At 46.2% G+C, this 24,059-nt stretch overlaps 1 protein-coding gene across 2 annotated transcripts; it reads right to left on the reverse strand.

Moving 5' to 3' along the window:
* Window positions 1-4,368: 4,368 nt before the first annotated feature.
* Window positions 4,369-23,940, reverse strand: TXNL4A (thioredoxin like 4A). 2 transcript variants are annotated; one of them, XM_075314664.1, is made up of 4 exons: window positions 23,666-23,940; window positions 19,568-19,739; window positions 9,858-9,961; window positions 4,369-5,027 (listed from the first exon to the last, which is right to left on the reverse strand). In XM_075314664.1, the coding sequence occupies exons 2-4, from the start codon at window positions 19,718-19,720 to the stop codon at window positions 4,856-4,858; spliced, it is 429 nt and encodes a 142-aa protein (XP_075170779.1). In that variant the 5' UTR covers window positions 19,721-19,739; window positions 23,666-23,940; the 3' UTR covers window positions 4,369-4,855. The 2 variants fall into 2 exon arrangements, with proteins under 2 accessions (XP_075170779.1, XP_075170780.1); XM_075314665.1 differs by lacking the exon at window positions 23,666-23,940 and adding an exon at window positions 23,459-23,532.
* Between the last annotated feature and the right edge of the window lie 119 nt (window positions 23,941-24,059).

Consider the following 24,059-nt stretch of genomic DNA (forward strand, 5'->3'; position numbering starts at 1 on the left):
TTTTCTTACCAGTCTTGAGGTGGTGTGGTGGAGACAGACGTTTCGGATTCATGAAGAGGTACATGCCTTTTCATGAATATGGAGCATTTGATGAGCGGCGAGCGACATGCTAGTCAGAGACTGGTGTACAGAATTTGTGACTCTTCAAAGCAATTTACACCAGAATTCTAACAAAATTGGTTTGATAAATCAGTCTATTTCTGTATTTTTGTCTCCTCCAGTAACTACTGCAGTTTGAGGGAAAAGGTACCCCAAGTAAAAACCACATAAATTATCCCATGTGGGCCCCACTCACTGACAATTATGAGCCCCGTGGATGCTCAGGAATTCAATTTCAGATTGATAAACTCACAAAAATTTACTTTTAAGCTACATTCCTACAATGAGCATTTTGATGTTGCAGATTTTCTGTAGATTTCTACCCCTCTTAACTTTTTTGTTTTTATTACATACATATGTTCATTTTATATATTTTTTTTTTACGTTTTTGACAGTTGCTAGTTGGTGCATCATATTTTAAACAAAGCTGCTCCGTTTGTGATACATACTGGTCTTTGGTTTTGACAACCTTATAATTGATAGTCATATGCGGATCACATGCATTTATGAGTTTTCACCTTGCAGTCTATTTAAAAATGTGTTTTGTTTTTTCTCTACATGCTGATTTTCCACATCTAATTCAAGTCTGAGAAAAATCTATTCTAGGAGAAATTAATATGCTGCGGATTTGAATTGTGCACCGCAGGTCAGATTATGCTGCGTAAAAAAGGAACCACAGTGGGCAGATTTCTAGAAATGTCATCCATTTTGCTGGACGTACGCTGTGCTTTTCATGCAGCATCAAAAACTCATTGTGGGCACACAGCTTTAAAGCGCACCAATCACCAGGATTTTTCTATACTGGCACTATCAGGCTGATTCTATTCATACCTTTAGTTGTCAGCTCGGATGTATATTTTTGAAATACAGGCAAATAAAGTTACAGAAGTGCACAGCTTTTTGACTGGCAGCCGATGCCGAATAGCTAATATGTGGGTCGGGTTATGCTATCTATTCCCGCCCTTGTCTGCTGCCTGGCCTCTGTAGATGCTAGACTGTATGGGCTCCTTCCAGGTATGATGTCATTTGTCACATGATTGGGCTGCATTTCTAACACGCGTCTTACAGGCCTGATTCACACGTCAGTGATTCCAGTACGTATGTGCTACCGTGTTTTTCCAAAAATAAGACACAGTCTTACATTTTTTTTGACCCACTAAAGAGCACTAGGGCTTATTTTTGGAGGAGGTCTTGTTCTTGGAGAAACACGGTTGGGGGATAAGTTTACTCACGAATAAAGCAGACCCCCCCCCCCCCCCACTTCCCAGGAGACTCATACTTACCAGACCCGGACGTCTGCGTGGCTCCCAGGTCCTACCTGTGATCTCCGGTGGGTGCTGCACGCTGTCCTCCGCTGCTTCTAGCTGACACACATCACATCCAGCGTTACAGAAAGCTAGCATTGCGGCAGGTCCTTGCGCTCCACTGCACTGCCTCTCAGGATTCTGCTGGCGACAAGAAATCTGTGTCGCTGGATGTGGTATGTGTGCGATCCGATATGTGTGTGTGTGATCTAATGTTTGTGTGAAATCTGGTTGTGTGTGTGTGAGATCTGATGTGTGTGGGGGTGCGATCACTGCAGGTACTCTGCTTTGCGTCAGGTGAGTGTAATTGCTGGGTGTCCCGCTGTCTATAATGAAATGTCCTGCAGTATCTAACTTTTTTAGCTGCACGGACACTTCATTATTGAACCGCAACTAGGCCTTATTTTCAAGGGAGGGCTTATATTTAAGCCTTGCTACAAAAAATGCTGAAAATTCCTGCGAAGGCTTAGTTTTGGGGGAGGTCTTAAACGCAGTAGTTTTTATACATACCAAAACCACAGACATACGCAGACCCATTATAATCAATGGGTCTGTGCACAAATCAGCAATTTTCCACTGACCGTGTCTCCGTGCGGCTTACATGCGTGTCCGTGATTGCTGCACTGATATATGTCCGTTTTTTCTGGCATCACTGATGTCCCACAGACCACACTATGGTGTGATCAGTGAACCATGAACATGAAAAAGACTGACATTGTAAATAAACATTTTAAACTCACCTTCTCCAGCGCTGCTTGTCTCCGGCCTCTGCTTCAGAGCAGGCTGCTTATTCTCATGTATGCAGGAACAGCCGATGCGGAAGTAGGTGCAGCGGGGGCGGAAACACAGCAGAGCCGAAGAGTTCAGCACCAAGGACAGCAGGAGCGGGGACAGGTGAGTATATCTCCATGTGCAATCAGGTATCATGGAACACTGATAACGGATTGAACATAGACAACCCACGTGTGCCATGAATCACGGAGCACAGAGGGACATGTGCGTTTTTTACACGTTGTTTTTCACGGACGTGTGAAACAGGTCTTACATCTACAGAGGCCAGTCAGCAAACAGGGGCGGGAATAAATAGCAAAACCCAACCCACATATTAGCTATTTGACAGCCACTGGAGATCATAAAGCTGTACATTTCTATAACTTTGCCTGTATTTCAAAAACTATACATCCAATCTGACAACTAAAGGTATGTATAGACTCATCATGATAGTGCCAGTATAGCACTGGCTTTAGGTTATATAGGAAAATCCTGGTGATTGGTGCACTTTAAGCTCTTGCTTTCTGAAGATGTCATAATTATAATCATAACTCCGAATAATTTGTACGCCCAACAGTTTTTCCCCATGGTCTATTCATCTTCTATCATAATGTGCAGGGCACAGTGCAATACTCCATAATTTTCAAGAGGTGGTTATTTGGTTATTAAAGCCCTAATATTTGGAAACCACAAAGGGAAGAGCCTCTGTACAAGGTGTAAAATATGATATAACAGATGAGGAAGGACACTACTTAACAGTGTGAAGCTTTCCCCAGAAATCAGTGTACACAAGAAAATCAAAAATTTGTGCCTAAAACATATTAGAAAAAAAAAAAAAAAATTACTACACACCTAAACTCTATGGTGCGATGTAAAAGTAGGGTCGTTTAGCTGTTTCCATTATAGGGAAACATTACAGGCTTTGAAAATCCAACAAAACCCTGAAACAAAAAAATTCCAGCAATATTTGAGCTTCAAAAGCCAAATTGTACTTATTCCCTTCCATTTGAGGAGTTATAATTTTAAACATAGGAGTCCTATAGGGGGTGTTGGATGTAGTTTTGACACCTCAGATAGAATCTGAAGAACTAAGCCTCAAAAAAATAAACTCAAATTAAAACCTTGTTTCACCCACACGATGGTATATGAAAGTTCACCAAGAACGCTTACCTTTGCTCTTCAAACTTTTCTGTTCTTTATCATTGGCACCATATGACAGATCTGAGCAGCAGTAATCAGTAATACAGCCTTTGACACGCGGTTGCTGCATTTAGGACATGCCAATCCAGAAAAGTCATTTTTATGTAGCTTTACCTTAAAGGGGTACTCCCATCTCCAAGATGCTATTCCACTATGTACTAGTAGTAGTAATAATAATAATAATAATAATAATAATAATAGCAATTAAATCCAATTAGAAATTTAGTATAGTTCTCCTGATTCACGATGTCGCTTACCTCATGTTCAGGACTATGTAGGACCTTAGGTATCCATGGTTACGACCACAAATGTAGACACAGTTAGTTGCTAGTGGACATAATCATGTATGACTAAAGTCCTGCAATGCCCTCAACATAAGGTAAGGGACATAGTGAATCAGAAGAACGATACTACATTTCTAACTGGAGATATTTGCTAATATTACTATTATTAAACCTACATATTGGGATAGGATCTTTGAGATGGGAATACCCCTTTAAGGATTGTTCCCTCACCCAAAACAGAGACCAAACAAGGCGACTGCTTTACAAGTACTATAAGGCTATGTGCGCACTCTGAATCTTTGTAGTGACCACAAAGCTGCTCCCAAAAAAACGCATCCTTGGCATGCATTTTTGCCCATTGCATTTAAGTCAAAACTATTGACTGGAAGGGCTCAAAAACGCAGAAAGAATGGACATGCTGCATCTTTGTGGTCACCCAAAAAAAAAAAAAAGCTGCAACATGTGGAGAGAAAACCTGAAATGTCAGACTTTGCTGGGGAAGGAAATTCATGTAGTTTGGAACCAAAACTGCACCCAAAAAATGAGCAAAAAAGCACAACGTGCGTACAAGGCCTAAGATCATTTTAAGAAAACCCCATAAATATACTCTACTTTGTGCAATGCCTAACTGTATATTCAGTGTACCATGTCCGGTCACTGAAGTATACTGCCGAACTGCTCTAAGAACCACACTACTGCTAAGTTCACGGCACAAACCATAACTTTATTCTGCATGTGCTCCATACCATGATTTGTGAGGTTAGAAATGTAATCCACTGGTCCACTACAATCCATTCCTTATCTCATTTTGACACGCAGATACATTTCTTACATTATTAGGGTTAAGTCTGAATCTAGAAGTAATTCTGACGAGCAGCACTAATACTGGTATGATGACCGGCAGCTGTTTTAGAAAAAAAAGTCACATTTCAGATTTATTAAAAACATAATACAAAAAGAAAAAAAAAAAAAAAAACTTATTTTAACATAAATACAATGTTCAAGGCTGGAACTATCGGGTTTCCGGATTGTTTGACCAGAAACCTTGTAAGGCTCATCGACAAGGTGTAATGTGTAGCATAGCTCACTGCTTCACAAGCTGGCGATCTCATCACAGTTCTTAACGTCCAAGTTAACGTTTGGCATAATAAAAATGAGGTGTATAAAAAAGCTCCATGTCACCGGGCAGGAACAGCTTCAGTATCGGTACTTTGTGGAGTAGTCCTTGGGAGACACCACTAGACCTCGGCCCTTTCTGGCACCTCTGTAAACTGTTTCCACAATATCAATCATCTCCTGTTTGTCTTCCATTGCCCAGTTAATCTTGTTATTGTTACCAGTGCCTAAATCAATCATAATGTGCTTGTTCCTAGGAGATAGACAAAATGTATAGATTAAAGGGTAAGCATGAAAGTATACTAGTGTGAAACAAAAAACAGGAGCCGTCAGCTCTCCAGACAAGTCTGCAGTAGTAATTATGTTATACTCCTATATTACAATCCAGGAGATTCTTTTCACCGAGTTGTGCTGTCCTTTCATTATTCATTGTAGAAAGGTATGAATTTATTTACAACTAGGCATTACCGTATTTTTCGGACCATAAGACGCCCTTTTTTCCCCCCAAATGTTGGGGGAAGGTGGGGGGTGCGTCTTATGGTCTGAATGTAGGGCTGCGCGGAATGAGGGTGGAGCGGGTCATCGGGGGCATGAGCAGGCTGCAGCAGCACCTGCCGTGACCACATGGACCCGCTCATTTAATATATAAGCCCCATCCTCCCTCAGCACTGACAGGTGGGCGGGATGATATGCGAGGGATAAACAGCCGGCCCACATGATCACCCCTGGCAACTACAGCCTGGAGTGATCATGTGTGGCTGTATTCACTGCACCCCGTGCATCATCATCAGCGCGGGGTGCAGTGAATCAGTACATTCACCTGTCCCCGTTCCCCTGCAGTACCGCGATCTCCTCCTGGCTGCCAGCGGCCGCTGAGTGGAGCCATCCCCGTTCCCCTGTAGCACCGCGATGTCCTGCTGTCTGTGCGGCGGCCGCTGAGTGGAGACTAGCGGTGCGCACAGCGATGACTTCCTCACTGTGCGCACGTGTCCACACGCAGCCGCCAGCAGCCAGGAGGACATCGCGGTGCTGCAGGGGAACGGGGACAGCTCCACTCAGCGGCCGCCGGCAGCCAGAAGGAGATCGCGGTACTGCAGGGGAACGGGGATGGCTCCACTCAGCGGCGCTGCCGCTGACACAGACGGGAGGAGGAGCGATGCTGCAGGGAGTGAGGTAAGGAGAGTATGAACGTTTATTTTTTTTTGTGCCACAGGATGCGGGCCGTATACCAGCATGGGGGTGTATTGCAGGATGGGGGTATATTATGAGCAGGATGTAGATATATTATGAGCAGAATGGGGGTATATTATGAGCAGGATGGGGGTATATACTGTACATACAAGGCAGGAGGATCATTACCAGGATGGGGTATCAGAGAATTTGGGGACATTACCCCCATAACAGTGTCAGCAGCAGATCCTCGCCCCCTAACAGTGTATCATGACTCAATTTTTTGCTTAAAATTTTATTTTCCTATTTTCCTTCTCTAAATCCAGGGTGCGTCTTATGGTCAGGTGTGTCTTATAGTCCGAAAAATATGGTACTACCTGAGGGTGAGTGCCCAAGCTGCACTAATGCAAGACTGAAAACTGATTAATGGCTGTAGGTGGGTATGGGTATCAGCCGCCTGTGCCAGCCACATTGTGGGATCCCAGCCGAACCGCCACACAAGTAGCTGATATAGTTCTGTGTACTTGTCCGCATAGTGAACGGATGCAAGAGCTGCCTACTATTTATGTAAATTGGGCCAGACGAGCACACGTTGTGATTACTTCAAAGTGGACCCGAGGTAGGGTCGCTCCTGATGATCGTCCAATGTAAACAGGCAAGCAGTCATCCAAAGACCACAGAGAAAGCTGATTTGTTGGGTAGAAAAAAAAAAAATTAAGTTGGCTTAAAAATTATCATTGGCAGCTCACTGTCCTGTGTAAGCAAATCATGTGCTGCCTGAGAACAATCTCTAATTGTTCTGTGCGTATAAATGTACGATTGACCTGTATACGACTGCAGAATGGCTTACATGTGGCCGATTGACGGTCATTTAATGTAAATACATTACACTAATCAGTGCCAACAGCACCAGATTTAATGGAAATCTTTACCTAGTAATGTCCAATTTTCAATTAAAAATATTAATATTCAGGAGGAATAACAGCACAATACAAAGTAAGGCTATGTGTGCACGGTGCAGTTTGTGGTCCAAATCTACGTCTCTTTCCATATCAGCTATGCCAGCTAAGTCAATGAGAATTCCGAAGTACTGTGCACAGGTTGCTTACTTTTTCCTTGCTGATTTGGTGCAGAAAATAACCTGCAGAATGTCAATTCTTGAAAAAACCAAGGAGAAAATTGTAGAAAAAAATACCCTGACTATAAATAAATAAATAAATTGCAAGTGCTTAATAAACAGGGTACTTAGTATATACATTTTTGCAAAAAGGTAAGAAGCTGTCTCACCTCGTCACGGTGTACCCATCTGAGACAGTCCCTAACCTACTAAAGTTAAAAACATATTCTGTACCTGACTAGTGTCATGTCAAAACTTCAATATGGATGGTAAAGTGGTTAGCTGGGTCCCAGATTAAATACACAGCAAAAAGTGAGAAGCAGGTAATTGTTCAGCCTCAGTATCAGGAGGGCTGCACCCCCAACTTGCATTAAAGCAAGATAACAGACAAAAAAACCAAAAAAACTGAGCTGTAACAAATATTCAATAAACATGCAACATTACAAGCATTCACATGCTTGTAATGTTGCATGTTTATTGAATATTTGTTACAGCTCAGTTTTTTTGGTTTTTTTGTCTGTTATCTTGCTTTAATGCAAGTTGGGGGTGCAGCCCTCCTGATACTGAGGCTGAACAATTACCTGCTTCTCACTTTTTGCTGTGTATTTAATCTGGGACCCAGCTAACCACTTTACCATCCATATTGAAGTTTTGACATGACACTAGTCAGGTACAGAATATGTTTTTAACTTTAGTAGGTTAGGGACTGTCTCAGATGGGTACACCGTGACGAGGTGAGACAGCTTCTTACCTTTTTGCAAAAATGTATATACTAAGTACCCTGTTTATTAAGCACTTGCAATTTATTTATTTATTTATAGTCAGGGTATTTTTTTCTACAATTTTCTCCTTGGTTTTTTTCTAGTCTTGAGGCTGCAACTTCACATGCTTGTAATGTTGCATGTTTATTGAATATTTGTTACAGCTCAGTTTTTTTGGTTTTTTTAGAATGTCAATTCTTGGTGCGTTTTTTTCCTCCATTTTGTAGCCCTTCCACCCATTGACTACATGAAAGGAAAAAAAAATGGCACAAAACCGCATACGTTTTTAGGTGCATTTTCATGCTAAAAATTTCTGTGCCAAATCTTCAGTGCACACACATACGCTTACATGCTCTAGAGAAAACAGTGCATCACTCCAGTACAGACCAGCACGCAACCTCACAGTTTCTCTATGATGAAGAGTCTTTAGGGTGCTTTACACGCTGCGACATCGCTACCGATATATCGTCGGGGTCATGGTGGTTGTGACGCACATCCGGCGTCGTTAGCAACATCGCAACGTGTAACAGCTAGGAGCGACGATCAATGACCGCAAAAACGGCAAAAATCGTTGACACGTCGCTCCTTTTTATAATATCGTTGGTCGTGCATGCCACTGGTTGTTCGTTGTTCCTGCGGCACCACATATCGCTTCCTGCGGCACCCACTCATATCCGCCCCTCCGCTTCTATTGGACGTCTGAAACTGACAACGAGCACCCAGAAAAGGCTGTGGGAATGGTAAGTGTGCACGTGTGTGACGCCCATGGGGCGACGAGCTCGGCCATTTACATAGGAAATATGGAAGTAATAAAATGTTTTTTATTACTTTCATATTACATAATTTTACAACACAGGGATGGGTAGGGAGGTGTAATTAAGGCACACGTGCGTCTGCTGATAGGTCAGAACGCATATTCTACATGACAGGTTCCCGTTAAATCACTTTATGTATACATTTAAGATAAAAACTATGGCCCCAATTCGTCAAGACTGATGCTGTCCATACCGATCTTGATGACGGGGTATGCTGGAGTCAGATGTTATTGATTCATGAAAAGTCCCATGCCTCTTCACCATTCAGGTCCGTCGGTGAACTGCCATGCACCATCATGTGTGCCTTGCCACTCATCTTATTCCACTCAGGGACTGGAGTAAGATATGTGATATAGTAAACACCACCGCTCGTCATAAATTTGAAGAGTGGCGATCACCACATATTGTTGGTCACTAGACTGTTGCAGCCAGTGAGTGGCGATGATAGGCTGTAGGTCATCAATATGCTGCCTGTTCCAATGTCCACTCTAACAAAATTGTATATACTGCAGCCAGTCAGTGGCTGCTGATTGGTGCCAACAGTCTAGTGACCACGTCACATGACTCACAGAAAAGCGGTGCTGTCATCGAGGGAACAGTGCTGCTGCATGAAGAGAGCATTCATGGTTTTTATTTTAAATGGCACTGAAGTGATTAAATAATGAATGTCCAGTAGTGGACAACCAAAATTCTAGGAATATTATAAAAAAAAATAAAAATTAATGCAGCCACCACATTAAGTGTGACAATGGATTTGTGGGTGTACTAATATTCAAATTACACAAGCAAATGATAGTGAACTTCTCTACAGATGTAAATTCAGGTGATTAGAAGAATGTGAACTGTGGGAGATATAAAAGAACAAACTGAAAATGGATGGGGTGGGAATAATTTACAAGGACGCCGATGACATAAATAACATTTCTAAAGTGAATACCTGACGGACACCTCTGATGCGAATGTATAAGCATAACATTGGCACTATCTACAACGTTAGTAAAAAAAAATACGTGTGTATGCCATGCTGGTTTTGTGGTTAACTAATGTATAGGAAAGACCAGCAAAAAAATAAAATGTCAGTGTAATGTAGTCAGAGTCCAAAAGGACATTCTGTGGGATCTCTGGGCTCTGAGCAGCCCATGTTCCGGGGCTTTCCATTACACATACGATGAACGTGTTCCCAAACTTAGGCAACAGAGGAAAAATTTTATAGTACTCACCTGAAGAAGAACATGACCGTACAGGGATCATATAACTCGTACATTTTATTAAAATCCGGCACTTCTGTTATATCCACCAGATAAATCACAGCAAAGTTTTTTACCTGTAGTGAACAACAGGATGACAGAAATGTAGATCAGAGATATACTATCAGGTGTACTTTTATTTTTTTTTTAAGCATACGTAGTGCATATACATATATTATATATACACATATATACATATATATTTACATACACACACATACAGACCAAAAGTTTGGACACACCTCATTCAAAGAGTTTTCTTTATTTTCATGACTCTAAAAATTGTAGATTCACATTGAAGACATTAAAACATGTGGAATTAAATACTTATAAAAGTGTGAAACAACTGAAAATATGTCTTATATTCTAGGTTCTTCAAAGTAGCCACCTTTTGCTTTTATTACTACTTTGCACACTCTTGGCATTCTCTTGATGAGCTTCAAGAGGTAGTCACCGGAAATGGTTTTCCAACAGTCTTGAAGGAGCTCCCAGAGATGCTTAGCACTTGTTGGCTCTTTTGCCTTCAGTCTGCGGTCCAGCGCACCCCAAACCATCTCGCTTGGGTTCAGGTCTGGTGACTGTGGAGGCCAGGTCATCTGGCGTAGCACCCCATCACTCTCCTTCTTAGTCAAATAGCCCTTACACAGCCTGGAGGTGTGTTTGGGGTCATTGTCCTGTTTAAAAATAAATGATGGTCCATCTAAACACAAACCGGATGGAATAGCATGCCGCTGCAAGATGCTGTGGTAGCCATGCTGGTTCAGTATACCCGCAATTTTGAATAAATCCCCAACGGTGTCACCAGCAAAGCACCCCCACACCATCACACCTCCTCCTCCATGCTTCACGGTGGGAACCAGCCATGTAGAGTCCATCCGTTCACCTTTTCTACAAAGACACAATGGTTGGATCCAAAGATCTCAAATTTGGACTCATCAGACCAAAGCACAGATTTCCACTGGTCTCATGTTTATTCCTTGTGTTCTTTAGCCCAAACAAGTCTCTTCTGCTTGTTGCCTGTCCTTAGCAGTGGTTTCCTAGCAGCTATTTTACCATGAAGGCCTGCTGAACAAAGTCTCCTCTTAACAGTTCTAGAGATGAGAAGGTATGGCCAAAACTTTTGGTCTGTACTGTATATATTCAAGTTGGTGCAAATAAATTCACAAGGCCCCGTCTATCGGCCGTGTCACTATTCTGTGGATACTGGATGGACCCCAAAACCTGCCTCGTACCTCAAGGCATTACCATTTCTTTCTGATTAGCCAGCCTGGCATCACATTGTGTCATGTCACATTAGGCCAGGTAAGCAAAGGAGAGCTGTGAATGCCGGGCATCAAAAGGAGGCTCTCATGGTCCTGGAAATCAATTCATAGCTATTACGTATGTTATCCAGAGATTTCTGTCCTCGATTATTCTGCACACCGCCAATATGATACCAGATCCGTCATCAGCAGTAGGTGGATCTGATGATTAATACTGTCTTCTTTTTTCATTGCTGTTCTATGAGGTACATATACCTTCATTTTTTTCTGTTATACTTTTCCTCTGATTGTTCCACTCCTGGTTTTGGCTTTAAATACCGAGTAGTGATGAGCGGGCACTACCATGCTCGGGTGCTCCATACTCATAATCAGTAACTGGACGCTCAGGTGGGGGCTACTTGAGTACCCGAGTATAAGGGATGTTAATGGGATCTGGAGCATTTTTTTCAGGAAATCCTTCAGAGAAATGCTCGAAGTCCCAAATTGACTTCCATTATACTTGAGTCGTGCCCATCTAAGCATCCAACTGCTGGTTACGAGTACCCGAGCATGGTAGTGCTCGCTCATCACTAATAATGAGGTATAAAACTTACAAAATATTGAGTTTGGCCTTAAGGCTATGTGCCCACATGTGTGTATTGCATGCAGTTACGCTGCGTTCTGCACCGCAGCGTAACAGCATGCGTCCTGCGTCCCCTGCACAATCTATGAAGATTGGGCATAATCCATGCCCACGTGGCGTTTTAGAACGCAGCAATTTGCATGCTGCCAAATCGCTGCATTCTAAAAAGCAACATGTCACTTCTTTCGTGCGCTTTGCATGCTGTCTCCATTCTGTCTATAGGGAGAGGCAGCATCTAGAGCGCACAAATTCTGCAGTCACCGAAGTTTCAGAACGGAGCTTTTCAGCTGCGCTCTAAAGCGGACATGTAGTGACATTACGCTGCGGTGCAGAGCGCACACGTGGGCACATAGCCTAAGGGTGACCTGACCGCTTCCCCATGTCTTTATCCCACTCTTTATACTGCTCTCCACAAGCCTCTTTCTTTTGGTAGCTAATTAGTTTTGATAAAATCATTTCATTTGGGGGAGCCATGCAAATCAGTGGGGGCATTTTCTACCTCAGAACTAATTGTCCCATTAATCATGTGAGCACACTCCTGGACATGAGTAACATGATTTGCTAAAGTCGCGTCACCACAGGCGCTATACAAATCTGTGCCTGCTAACAGTGCACTGTGCAGCTGGGTGTAAGCACCCCGACATTACCTGCGCATGCCCAGGGGGACAGCAGTGATGCAGACACAGTCCACTGTATCTGCCAGTTCTCCAAATCTTGCAGCCGGCGATATCCTGTCACCACAGCCCCTCTGGGCATGCACAGCACACCAATGAAACCAGGGTCCGCACACATAATTTCAGAGCACATTTGGCAAGGAGGCACACATTTAGAAAAAGGTGGTGATGCATCTATTGCAAATAATGAAATAAATAGGTTTACTGAAATTAGAGAAAGAAGGGAATTTTGTTTACTTACCGTAAATTCCTTTTCTTCTAGCTCCAATTGGGAGACCCAGACAATTGGGTGTATAGCTACTGCCTCCGGAGGCCACACAAAGTATTACACTTAAAAGTGTAAAGCCCCTCCCCTTCTGCCTATACACCCCCCGTGCCTCACAGGCTCCTCAGTTTTGGTGCAAAAGCAAGAAGGAGGTAAAGTTATAAATTGGTTTAAAGTAAATTCAGTCCGAAGAAATTTCGGAGAACTGAAACCATTGAACATGAACAACATGTGTACACAAAGAACAACAGCCCGAAGGGAACAGGGGCGGGTGCTGGGTCTCCCAAAAGGAGCTAGAAGAAAAGGAATTTACGGTAAGTAAACAAAATTCCCTTCTTCTTTGTCGCTCCATTGGGAGACCCAGACAATTGGGACGTCCAAAAGCAGTCCCTGGGTGGGTAAAGTAAAACCTCGAAATAGAGCCGTAAAACGGCCCCTTCCTACAGGTGGGCAACCGCCGCCTGAAGGACTCGCCTACCTAGGCTGGCATCTGCCGAAGCATAGGTATGCACCTGATAGTGTTTCGTGAAAGTGTGCAGGCTCGACCAGGTAGCTGCCTGACACACCTGCTGAGCCGTAGCCTGGTGCCGCAAAGCCCAGGACGCACCCACGGCTCTGGTAGAATGGGCCCTTAGCCCTGAGGGAACCGGAAGCCCAGAAGATCGGTAAGCTTCGAGAATAGGTTCCTTGATCCACCGAGCCAGGGTTGATTTGGAAGCCTGTGACCCTTTACGCTGGCCAGCGACAAGGACAAAGAGTGCATCCGAGCGGCGTAGGGGCGCCGTACGAGAAATGTAGAGTCTGAGTGCTCTCACCAGATCTAACAAGTGCAAATCCCTTTCACATTGGTGAACTGGATGAGGACAAAAAGAGGGTAAGGAGATATCCTGATTGAGATGAAAGGGGGATACCACCTTAGGGAGAAATTCCGGAACCGGACGCAGAACCACCTTGTCCTGGTGAAACACCAGGAAAGGGGCTTTGCATGACAGCGCTGCTAGCTCAGACACTCTCCGAAGTGATGTGACTGCTACTAGGAAGGCCACTTTCTGCGAAAGGCGTGAGAGAGGAATATCCCTCATTGGCTCGAAAGGTGGTTTCTGAAGAGCCATCAGCACCCTGTTCAGATCCCAGGGTTCTAACGGCCGCTTGTAAGGAGGGACTATGTGACAAACCCCCTGCAGGAACGTGCGTACCTGTGGAAGTCTGGCTAGGCGCTTCTGAAAGAACACAGAGAGCGCTGAGACTTGTCCCTTAAGGGAGCCGAGCGACAAACCTTTTTCCAATCCGGATTGAAGGAAGGAAAGAAAAGTGGGCAAGGCAAATGGCCAGGGAGAAAAACCCTGATCAGAGCACCAAGATAAGAATATCCTCCACGTCCTGTGGTAGATCTTGGCGGACGTTGGTTTCCTAGCCTGTCTCATAGTGGCAATGACCTCTTGAGATAACCCTGAAGACGCTAGGATCCAGGACTCAATGGCCACACAGTCAGGTTGAGGGCCGCAGAATTCAGATGGAAAAACGGCCCTTGAGACAGCAAGTCTGGTCGGTCTGGTAGTGCCCACGGTTGGCCCACCGTGAGATGCCACAGATCCGGGTACCACGACCTCCTCGGCCAGTCTGGAGCGACGAGGATGGCGCGGCGGCAGTCGGACCTGATCTTGCGTAACACTCTGGGCAACAGTGCCAGAGGAGGAAACACATAAGGGAGTTGAAACTGCGACCAATCCTGAACTAAAGCGTCTGACGCCAGAGCTCTGTGATCTTGAGACCGTGCCATGAATGTCGGGACCTTGTGGTTGTGCCGGGACGCCATTAGGTCGACGTCCGGCATCCCCCAGCGGCAACAGATCTCCTGAAACACGTCCGGGTGAAGGGACCATTCCCCTGCGTCCATGCCCTGGCGACTGAGAAAGTCTGCTTCCCAGTTTTCTACGCCCGGGATGTGAACTGCGGATATGGTGGAGGCTGTGGCTTCCACCCATAGCAGAATCCGCCGGACTTCCTGGAAGGCTTGCCGACTGCGTGTTCCGCCTTGGTGGTTGATGTATGCCACCGCTGTGGAGTTGTCCGACTGAATTCGGATCTGCTTGCCTTCCAGCCACGGCTGGAACGCCTTTAGGGCAAGATACACTGCCCTTATCTCCAGAACATTGATCTGAAGGGAGGACTCTGGCTGAGTCCAAGTACCCTGAGCCCTGTGGTGGAGAAAGACCGCTCCCCACCCTGACAGGCTCGCGTCCGTCGTGACCACAGCCCAGGATGGGGGCAGGAAGGATTTCCCCTTCGACAGAGAAGTGGGAAGAAGCCACCACTGAAGGGAAGCCTTGGCTGCCCGAGAAAGGGAGACGTTCCTGTCGAGGGACGTCGACTTCCTGTCCCATTTGCGGAGAATGTCCCATTGAAGTGGACGCAGATGAAACTGCGCAAAAGGAACTGCCTCCATTGCTGCTACCATCTTCCCTAGGAAGTGCATGAGGCGCCGCAAGGGGTGTGACTGGCCTTGAAGGAGAGATTGCACCCCTGTCTGTAGTGAACGCTGTTTGTCCAGCGGAAGCTTCACTATCGCTGAGAGAGTATGAAACTCCATGCCAAGATATGTCAGTGATTGGGCCGGTGTCAGATTTGACTTTGGAAAATTGATGATCCACCCGAAACTCTGGAGAGTCTCTAGAGCAATGCTCAGGCTGTGTTGGCATGCCACTTGAGAGGGTGCCTTGACAAGCAGATCGTCTAAGTAAGGGATCACCGAGTGTCCCTGAGAGTGCAGAACTGCTACTACTGTTGCCATGACCTTGGTGAAGACCCGTGGGGCTGTCGCCAAGCCGAAAGGCAGTGCCACGAACTGAAGGTGTTCGTCCCCTATGGCGAAACGCAGGAAGCGCTGATGCTCTTGAGCAATCGGTACGTGGAGATAAGCATCTTTGATGTCGATTGATGCTAGGAAATCTCCTTGGGACATTGAGGCGATGACGGAGCGGAGCGATTCCATCCGGAATAGCCTGGTTTTTACATGTTTGTTGAGCAGTTTTAGGTCCAGAACAGGACGGAAGGATCCGTCCTTTTTCGGCACCACGAACAAGTTGGAGTAAAAACCGTGACCCTGTTGCTGAAAAGGAACAGGGATCACCACTCCTTCTGCCTTCAGAGTGCATACCGCCTGAAGAAGAGCATCGGCTCGCTCGGGGGGCGGAGATGTTCTGAAGAACCGAGTCGGAGGACGAGAGTTGAACTCTATCCTGTAACCGTGAGACAGAATGTCTCTCACCCAACGGTCTTTTACCTGTGGCAGCCAGGCGTCGCAAAAGCGGGAAAGCCTGCCACCGACCGAGGATGCGGTGTGAGGAGGCCGAAAGTCATGAGGAGGCCGCTTTGGGAGCGGTTCCCCCGGCGGTCTTTTTAGGACGTGACTTAGACCGCCATGAATCGGAGTTCCTCTGATCCTTCTGAGGCCTTTTGGACGAGGAGAATTGAGACCTGCCCGCGGACCGAAAGGACCGAAACCTCGATTGTACCTTCCGTGGTTGAGGTCTGTTTGGTTTGGACTGGGGTAAGGACGAGTCCTTTCCCTTGGATTGTTTAATGATTTCATCCAATCGCTCACCAAACAGACGGTCGCCAGAAAATGGCAAACCGGTTAAGAACTTTTTGGAAGCAGAGTCTGCCTTCCATTCACGTAGCCACATGGCCCTGCGGACTGCCACCGAATTGGCGGATGCTACCGCCGTACGGCTCGCAGAGTCCAGGACAGCATTAATGGCGTAGGACGCAAACGCCGACGCCTGAGAGGTTAAGGACACCACTTGCGGAGCAGACGTACGTGTGACTGCATTAATCTGCGCATGACAAGCTGAGATAGCTTGGAGTGCCCATACGGCTGCGAATGCTGGAGCAAAAGACGCGCCGATAGCTTCATAGATGGATTTCAACCAGAGCTCCATCTGTCTGTCAGTGGCATCTTTGAGTGAAGCCCCATCTTCCACTGCAACTATGGATCTAGCCGCCAGTCTGGAGACTGGAGGATCCACCTTGGGACACTGAGCCCAGCCCTTGACAACGTCAGGGGGGAAGGGATAACGTGTATCCTTAAGGCGCTTGGAAAAACACTTATCTGGACAAGCTCGGTGTTTCTGGACTGTATCTCTGAAGTCAGAGTGATCCAGAAACGTACTCAATGTACGCTTGGGAAACCTGAAACGGAATTTCTCCTGCTGAGAAGCTGACTCCTCAATTGGAGGAGCTGGGGGAGAAATATCCAACACCTGATTGATGGTCGCTATAAGGTCATTCACTATGGCGTCACCTTCAGGTGTATCTAGGTTGAGAGCGGCCTCAGGATCAGAATCCTGATCTGCTACCTCCGCTTCATCATCCAGAGAGTCCTCCTGCTGAGACCCCGAACAGTGTGATGAAGTCGAGGGAATTTCCCAGCGAGCCCGCTTAGGCGGCCTGGGACTGCGGTCCGTGTCAGAGACCTCACCCTGGGACCTATGGGTCACCCCAGGAGCACTTTGCTGCTCCAACTGAGGGGGGCCTGGGGTCAATGATTCAACAGTGCCCGTGGCCTGAGTCACCGGTCTGGACTGTAAGGCTTCTAGTATCTTAGCAGACCATTTATCCATACTCTCAGACAGTTTGTCAGCAAATACTGCAAACTCCGTCCCTGTCACCTGGACAGTGGTAGCAGGTGGTTCCACCTGGGCCACCAGTAGCAGAGGCTCCGGCTGAGTAAGTGCCACAGGGGCCGAGCATTGCACACAATGAGGATCGGTGGAACCTGCCGGTAGTATAGCCGCACATGAGGTACAGGTTGCAAAGTAAACCTGTGCTTTGGCACCCTTGCTTTTTGCGAATGACATGCTGTTGTCTCCTCTGAGTACAATCCAGGAGGGTATATAGCCAAAAATCAACAGTGCGACCGTACAGTGTAAATGTATAGCATATAAGCATATATATATATATATATATATATATATATATATATATATATATATATATATATATATATATATATATATATATATATATATATGTACACTTCGGCACTCAGTGGGGCCAGCACCCAGGTGCTGCTTACCGACCGCTCAAAGCGGTTGTGTGATCACCAGATTCCCTGCCTGGGCCTCCCAGAGCCGTGTTGTCTCTCCTCTCCAGCGTCAGAAGTGCTGACAGGAATGGCTGCCGGCGTTCTGTGGGGAGGAGGGGGCCGTGGGCGTGCCCCAGAAAGTGCGGGAATCTGATGCCCCACTGTGCTGAGTGAGGGGGGAGGAGGATACAAAGTATGCTCCAGCCCTCAGCGCTGACGTCCTGTGCAGCGTCCCGCCCTTCCCCTGACTGGCAGGCCTGGGGGCGGGAATATGCGATACTAGGCCGCAAAAGCCGGGGACTAAAGTTATAAGCGCGGCCGGCAAATAAGCGCGGCCGGCGCGGTAGTCCCCGGCGCACTAACACACCCAGCAGTGCTGCAGTGTGTATGGCACAAGCGCTCCATGCGCGGTCCCCCAGGGGGACACAGAGTACCTCACAGTAGCAGGGCCTTGTCCCTGACGATACCCGGCTCCTGTCCAGCAGATTCCCCAGGGGCTGCGGAGGGAGCACGGTCCCAGTGCCTGGAGACCGATTAAGATCCCACTTCACCCAGAGCCCATTAAGGGATGGGGAAGGAAAACAGCATGTGGCTCCTGCCTATGTACCCGCAATGGGTACCTCAACCTTAACAGCACCACCGACCAGAGTGGGGTGAGAAGGGAGCATGCTGGGGGCCCTGTTATGGGCCCTCTTTTCTTCCATCCGACATAGTCAGCAGCTGCTGCTGACTAAGATGTGGAGCTATTCGTGGATGTCAGCCTCCTTCGCACAAAGCATAAAAACAGAGGAGCCCGTGAGGCACGGGGGGTGTATAGGCAGAAGGGGAGGGGCTTTACACTTTTAAGTGTAATACTTTGTGTGGCCTCCGGAGGCAGAAGCTATACACCCAATTGTCTGGGTCTCCCAATGGAGCGACAAAGAAATAAGGGGACGTGTTGGAAGCAGTACAAAGTGTGGCATAAAGACATGGGGTCGGTTTGTGAGACACAGGGAGGTTGTCAGGTTACTTTTAAGTGTGGGTACTTCTGATTCCTAATTAGTACACTCATTATATATAAGCTTCTATGAGGCTGGCATCAATCAGTATGTACGCTACTTCTACCATTAGGCCAGAGTCACACTTGCGAGTGCCTCGCGTGTAACTCGCGCGAGTCTCTCATTGAATCACCCGGCATGGACTCACACTTTCAGGACAGGAGCATCTCAGCTGCACAGACATACATGCAACCGACCCGCTCCTGTCAGAAGAGTGCGAGTCTGTGCCGGATGATTCAATGAGGCACTCGCAAGTGTGACTCTGGCCTTACACGTGTTTCGAGCAGTTGAGGTCTCAGGACCCAGATCTACACTGATTTGTCAGGCATTTTTATGTCCCGTCACATGTTGATGGGGAGGGGGAAGATAGCTTTCTACAGAGTTGGAACGACAGTTTTTCTTCCCGATTCCCCCTTACATCTGGGACAGAGCATGCAGGTGTTTTCAAAGAGGAGAGAGGAATAAGCTTCTGCAGACAAATGCACCACGACTTTTCCTTATTACCCCTCCACTGAGATCTGCCATCATGGAACACAACATACAGAAGTGGTCAAAACCGTCAGGGTCTGTCAACTTTCCTGTGACGGGTATGGCCATCATTGGAAGAGCACATAAGCTGGATGTAAATGAAACACCCTGGTGAATACAGCAGACGTTAGCTGCTTCCTCTAGAGTCAGACCTAACATTAGGCGTGTGAGGCAGGAGTCCAGCCCTGCACCCTTGTGTGCACACTCACCTTCTCAGCTATGCTGTATAAAACTTCATCCATCTTCATACACGTTGGATCCCAATCATGTCCAAAGCGGATAACCAGCACACGATCTTCCTCAGAAAGGATGGCCTGGTCAACTTGCCAGCCATTGTGCAAATGTGGGAGCATGTAAGACATCCTGACGAGCTTCTTTTACCTTTACAAGAAGAGAGACAGTAACACAGTAAGTAGGATAGTCCACAACCACAGGACCGATGGCTGCTGGGAATCCCAGCAATCACAAGAATAGGGATCCAGTATTCCCGATGAATGGAGCAGTGTTCAGACATGTTATTGTATAGGGAATGGAAAGTAAATACATTAAATGGCACAAACACATTACCACCGACCACCCGTTGTCTATGTTATCAGGTGCAATGATTTTTAGTTACCCGGCTTAAAAGAAGAAAAAAAAAATCTGTTTCAGGAGCACATAGTCCTGTGTGAACATCATCCTGTGTGAACAAGGTATGTCCAGATGAAATCAATGATATTTTATGCACGAAGGACAATCACATTAGAGTGATATTATTAAAGGGCTTTTCTAGTTTTGGAAACTTCTTGTCCCTTGGATAACGTTTCTTTTGGAACAACAAACTGTACATTACTCACCCTACCGAGGTCCAGCCCAGAGTATCTGCCGCTGCTCGAGATCGAGAGAGAAGATAGATAGATAGATTCACTTCAGTTTCTGCGTGGAGCTCCGAGGAGCGACGATGTTCTACTGCCGCTGCTGTCAGCTTCATGTAGCAGAGCTGAAAGCGTCGCAGGACCTCTGTGGATTACGTCGGACCTGGAGGGGTATTTGGGGATTTTCATAAAATGGTGAAAGAGGGTGTTTTTTTTTTTTTAATTCCAAATAAAGTATTTTGTTTGGGTGTATGTGTTTATTTACTTTCACTTACAGGTTAATCATTGGGGGTGTCTCATAGACGCCTGCCATGATTAACCCCTTATTACCCTGATTGCCACCGCACCAGGGCAATTCAGGATGAGCCAGGTAAAGTCCCGGGACGGTCAAATCTAGTGGATGCGGCAATTCCGCGCGGCTGCTGGCTGATATTGTTAGGCTGGGGGCTCCCCATAACATGGCGCTCCCCATCCTGACAATACCAGCCTCCAGCCGTGTGGCTTTATCTTGGCTGGTATCAAAATTGGGGGGAACCGCACGCCGTTTTTTTAAATTTATTTATTTTACTGCAAGATATAGACCCGCCCACCGGCGGCTGTGATTGGTTGCAGTGAGACAGCTCTCACTCAGCGTGGGGGGAGTGTCTGACTGCAACCAATCATAGGAGCCAGTGGGCGGGGAAAGCAGGGAATACTAGATTGAATAATGGTTGGCCGACATTTTTAAATCAGGAGAAGCCGCCAGAGCTTTGCGACAGCCGTGCAGCACCGCGACGGTGATCGGTGAGTGAGTCAGTGAGTGAGTGAGTTTGAGAGAGAGTGATTGATTTTCTGACAAGCAATGAATTTATAACAGAGAGTAGTGGAGATGGGTATTTCACGCTGCGCCAATGACCAATGATGAAAGTTAAAGATTAATGTTACTTTTATTTCATGCTCAGGTCAATGCGTTTCAGGAGCCCCAGCTCCCTTCTTCAGGACAGAGGCAAAATCCTGAGATTTCATGTTCTTTTGCCTGTCTGTCCTGAAGAAGGGAGCTGGGGCTCCTGAAACGCGTTGACCTGAGCATGAAATAAAAGTAACATTAATCTTTAACTTTCATCATTGGTGCGGCGTGAAATACCCATCTCCACTACTCTCTGTTATCAACCAAATTGGGGACTGCTGCCGTGACCTGGATTTTCATGCTTGTATAGGAGTTGTGACTTTCACAGCTTCATTTGGTGAGTAACACCGCTCATTTCATACCCCGTATATATTGGGGTAAGACCCTACTGCGCTTTTTATCCACAGTTCTTTCATCTCCAAACAAATTTGTTTAAAAGAACTGAAGTCCTCAGTGGTTGATACCTTTTAATGGCTAACTGAAAAGATGGTAATAATTGCAAGCTTTCGAGACTACTCAGGTCTCTTCATCAGGCATGGTATAACACAAAATCTGAAGAGTCACATATTTATACACAACAGGACATAGAATGGGGCAGTAAAAAAAAAAAAAAAAACAACCAAGTTATATAAAACAGAACTATCACTATGGCAGGGGGGCAAACTGTTGTGGCCATAAATACTGCTGCAGTTCAGTGTGAAAGTTTTATTGTCCTCCGATTGGGGTCTGGTCCGGGCTGTGACGCGCTCGGATGGTCAGAGGAGCACATCTTTTAACTGATGTAAAAAGACATGAATCCATGACACACATTCATTCCTGTTCTGATGTGATGTGCTCCTCTGACCATCCGAGCGCGTCACAGCCCGGACCAGACCCCAATCAGAGGACAATAAAACTTTCACACTGAACTGCAGCAGTATTTATGGCCACAACAGTTTGCCCCCCTGCCATAGTGATAGTTCTGTTTTATATAACTTAGTTGTTTTTTTTTTTTTACTTCACTATTCTATGTCCTGTTGTGTATAAATATGTGACTCTTCAGATTTTGTGTTATACCATGCCTGATGAAGAGACCTGAGTAGTCTCGAAAGCTTGCAATTATTACCATCTTTTCAGTTAGCCATTAAAAGGTATCAACCACTGAGGACTTCAGTTCTTTTAAACAAATTTTTTTATCTCTACTGGCTAACACGGTACAAAGATATATTTTACTTGTATCTCCAAACAATGAATTTATATCACTTCTAGGCATGCTCAGAAGTAAAAACTGAATACAGTACATACTTCCGGCGTCTGAAGCTTGCCACCGTATCCGGTGCGCATAGACTTTCATTAAGCACCATACCGCGCTATGCAGTTTTTTGACGCTAGCAAAAAACGTTCCTCTCTGCGTCCTGTGCGGCCGTCAGAGTGACGATTTTTGCCGCATCCGGCAAAACCCCAGATCAAACGCAAGTACATGCGGCACAATCCGGCGCTAATAAAAGTCTGAGGAAAAACCGCACCCGGCGAAAAAAAAAAAACGGATGTGGTTTTTCCCGCACAGCGCCGGATTGTACCGCACAGCAAATACCTGATGTGTGAACATACCCTTAGGCTATGTGCACACGCTATGTTTTTTTTGCCACGTTTTTGCACGTTCTTTGGGTGCAGTTTTGGTCTCACAACTGCATGAATTTCCTTCCCCAGCAAAGTCTATGAGATTTTAGTTTTTCTGACCGCACAGAGCAGTTTTTTTGGCTGGGTCTTTGTGGTGACCACAAAGATGCAACATGTCAATTCTTTTTGCGTTTTTCACCCACTGAATGCATTGGACAAAAACGCAGCCAAAAAAAACTCGCTAAAACACGTGCGCATATTTATGCGTTTTTCCTGTGGGTGTGTTTTTGTGGGGCCAAAAACGCTGAATATCTTTGTGGTCAGAAAAAGATGCAGCGTGTGCACATATCCTATACGTAGTTGAAAACAGGCAGGGTACAGGGTATAGAAGGGGACCAGCGCTACTGCACTTCCAATATCGCGCAGTGCGCCTCTCGGAAGACAGGACGCGGACACCCAGCTTCTGAAGCACACCGACGATGCCGAAAGGAGCCGGGAGCATGCGCAAAACTGGCGGTGACGCTGGCTCATGGAAGTCAGTTTATCAAGCCCACAGGGGCATAATAACATGGAAAAATGGCCGGCTATTCTGGGGGAACAGCGCGCCTTCGAATAGTCAAGGCCTAATTAGCATAGGAATGGAGGAGGAATACTTGTTTTAAAACATTGGGTTGAGGGAATAACACTATACAGGGCTGGTTAGACAGGGAGTTCAGTCATACAGATGTGACTGCTGCTGGTTGGAGCCATAGGGACCTGACCTGCTGAGCTAGGCTGCTGCTCGCTCCGGCCACACAGGGGCGCTGGATCCTCATCCTCCAGGATAAATGCGGCCAAGTCTACAATAGATTAGCCACATCAAAAGCAAGCAAGCCACCGGTGACCGAGCACTCCAGCCGAGAGGGCCAGAAATAGCTCGGTCACCAGGGGGTTAAGGAGGTGCTTCATGAAGGTTAGGGGTCACTTACCGCAGAGCGGCCGCCCGACACAGATCCGCACACGGCACGCTCAGCCGGAAGTCACTCAAGGGCCTCAAACCGGAAACTTCCACTCTTGATGCCTATCCCGCCATGTTTAGCAATGGAAATGCCACACAGCGGCCTCTTACCGATTCAGAAATAATGCCTTATTAGACCAATATCGAGATATTATTCATTTTGATGATTAAAAAAAATGTCCATTTGTTAATCATGGTTTTTCCTCAGTCCTATCGATCTACGACATATACCCAAATCAAAGATGGCCGCCGTAGCTAGTGACGTCACGACTCCGCCCCTTTCAGAAAGTCAGCGCCATATATAGGAGGAGGGTGATGTATCCGTCTGTCACAGGTTGTCATGGTGACAACCCACGTGCGCCAGT

Source organism: Anomaloglossus baeobatrachus, chromosome 6 (genome assembly GCF_048569485.1).
Source record: "Anomaloglossus baeobatrachus isolate aAnoBae1 chromosome 6, aAnoBae1.hap1, whole genome shotgun sequence".
Taxonomy (NCBI): domain Eukaryota; kingdom Metazoa; phylum Chordata; class Amphibia; order Anura; family Aromobatidae; genus Anomaloglossus; species Anomaloglossus baeobatrachus.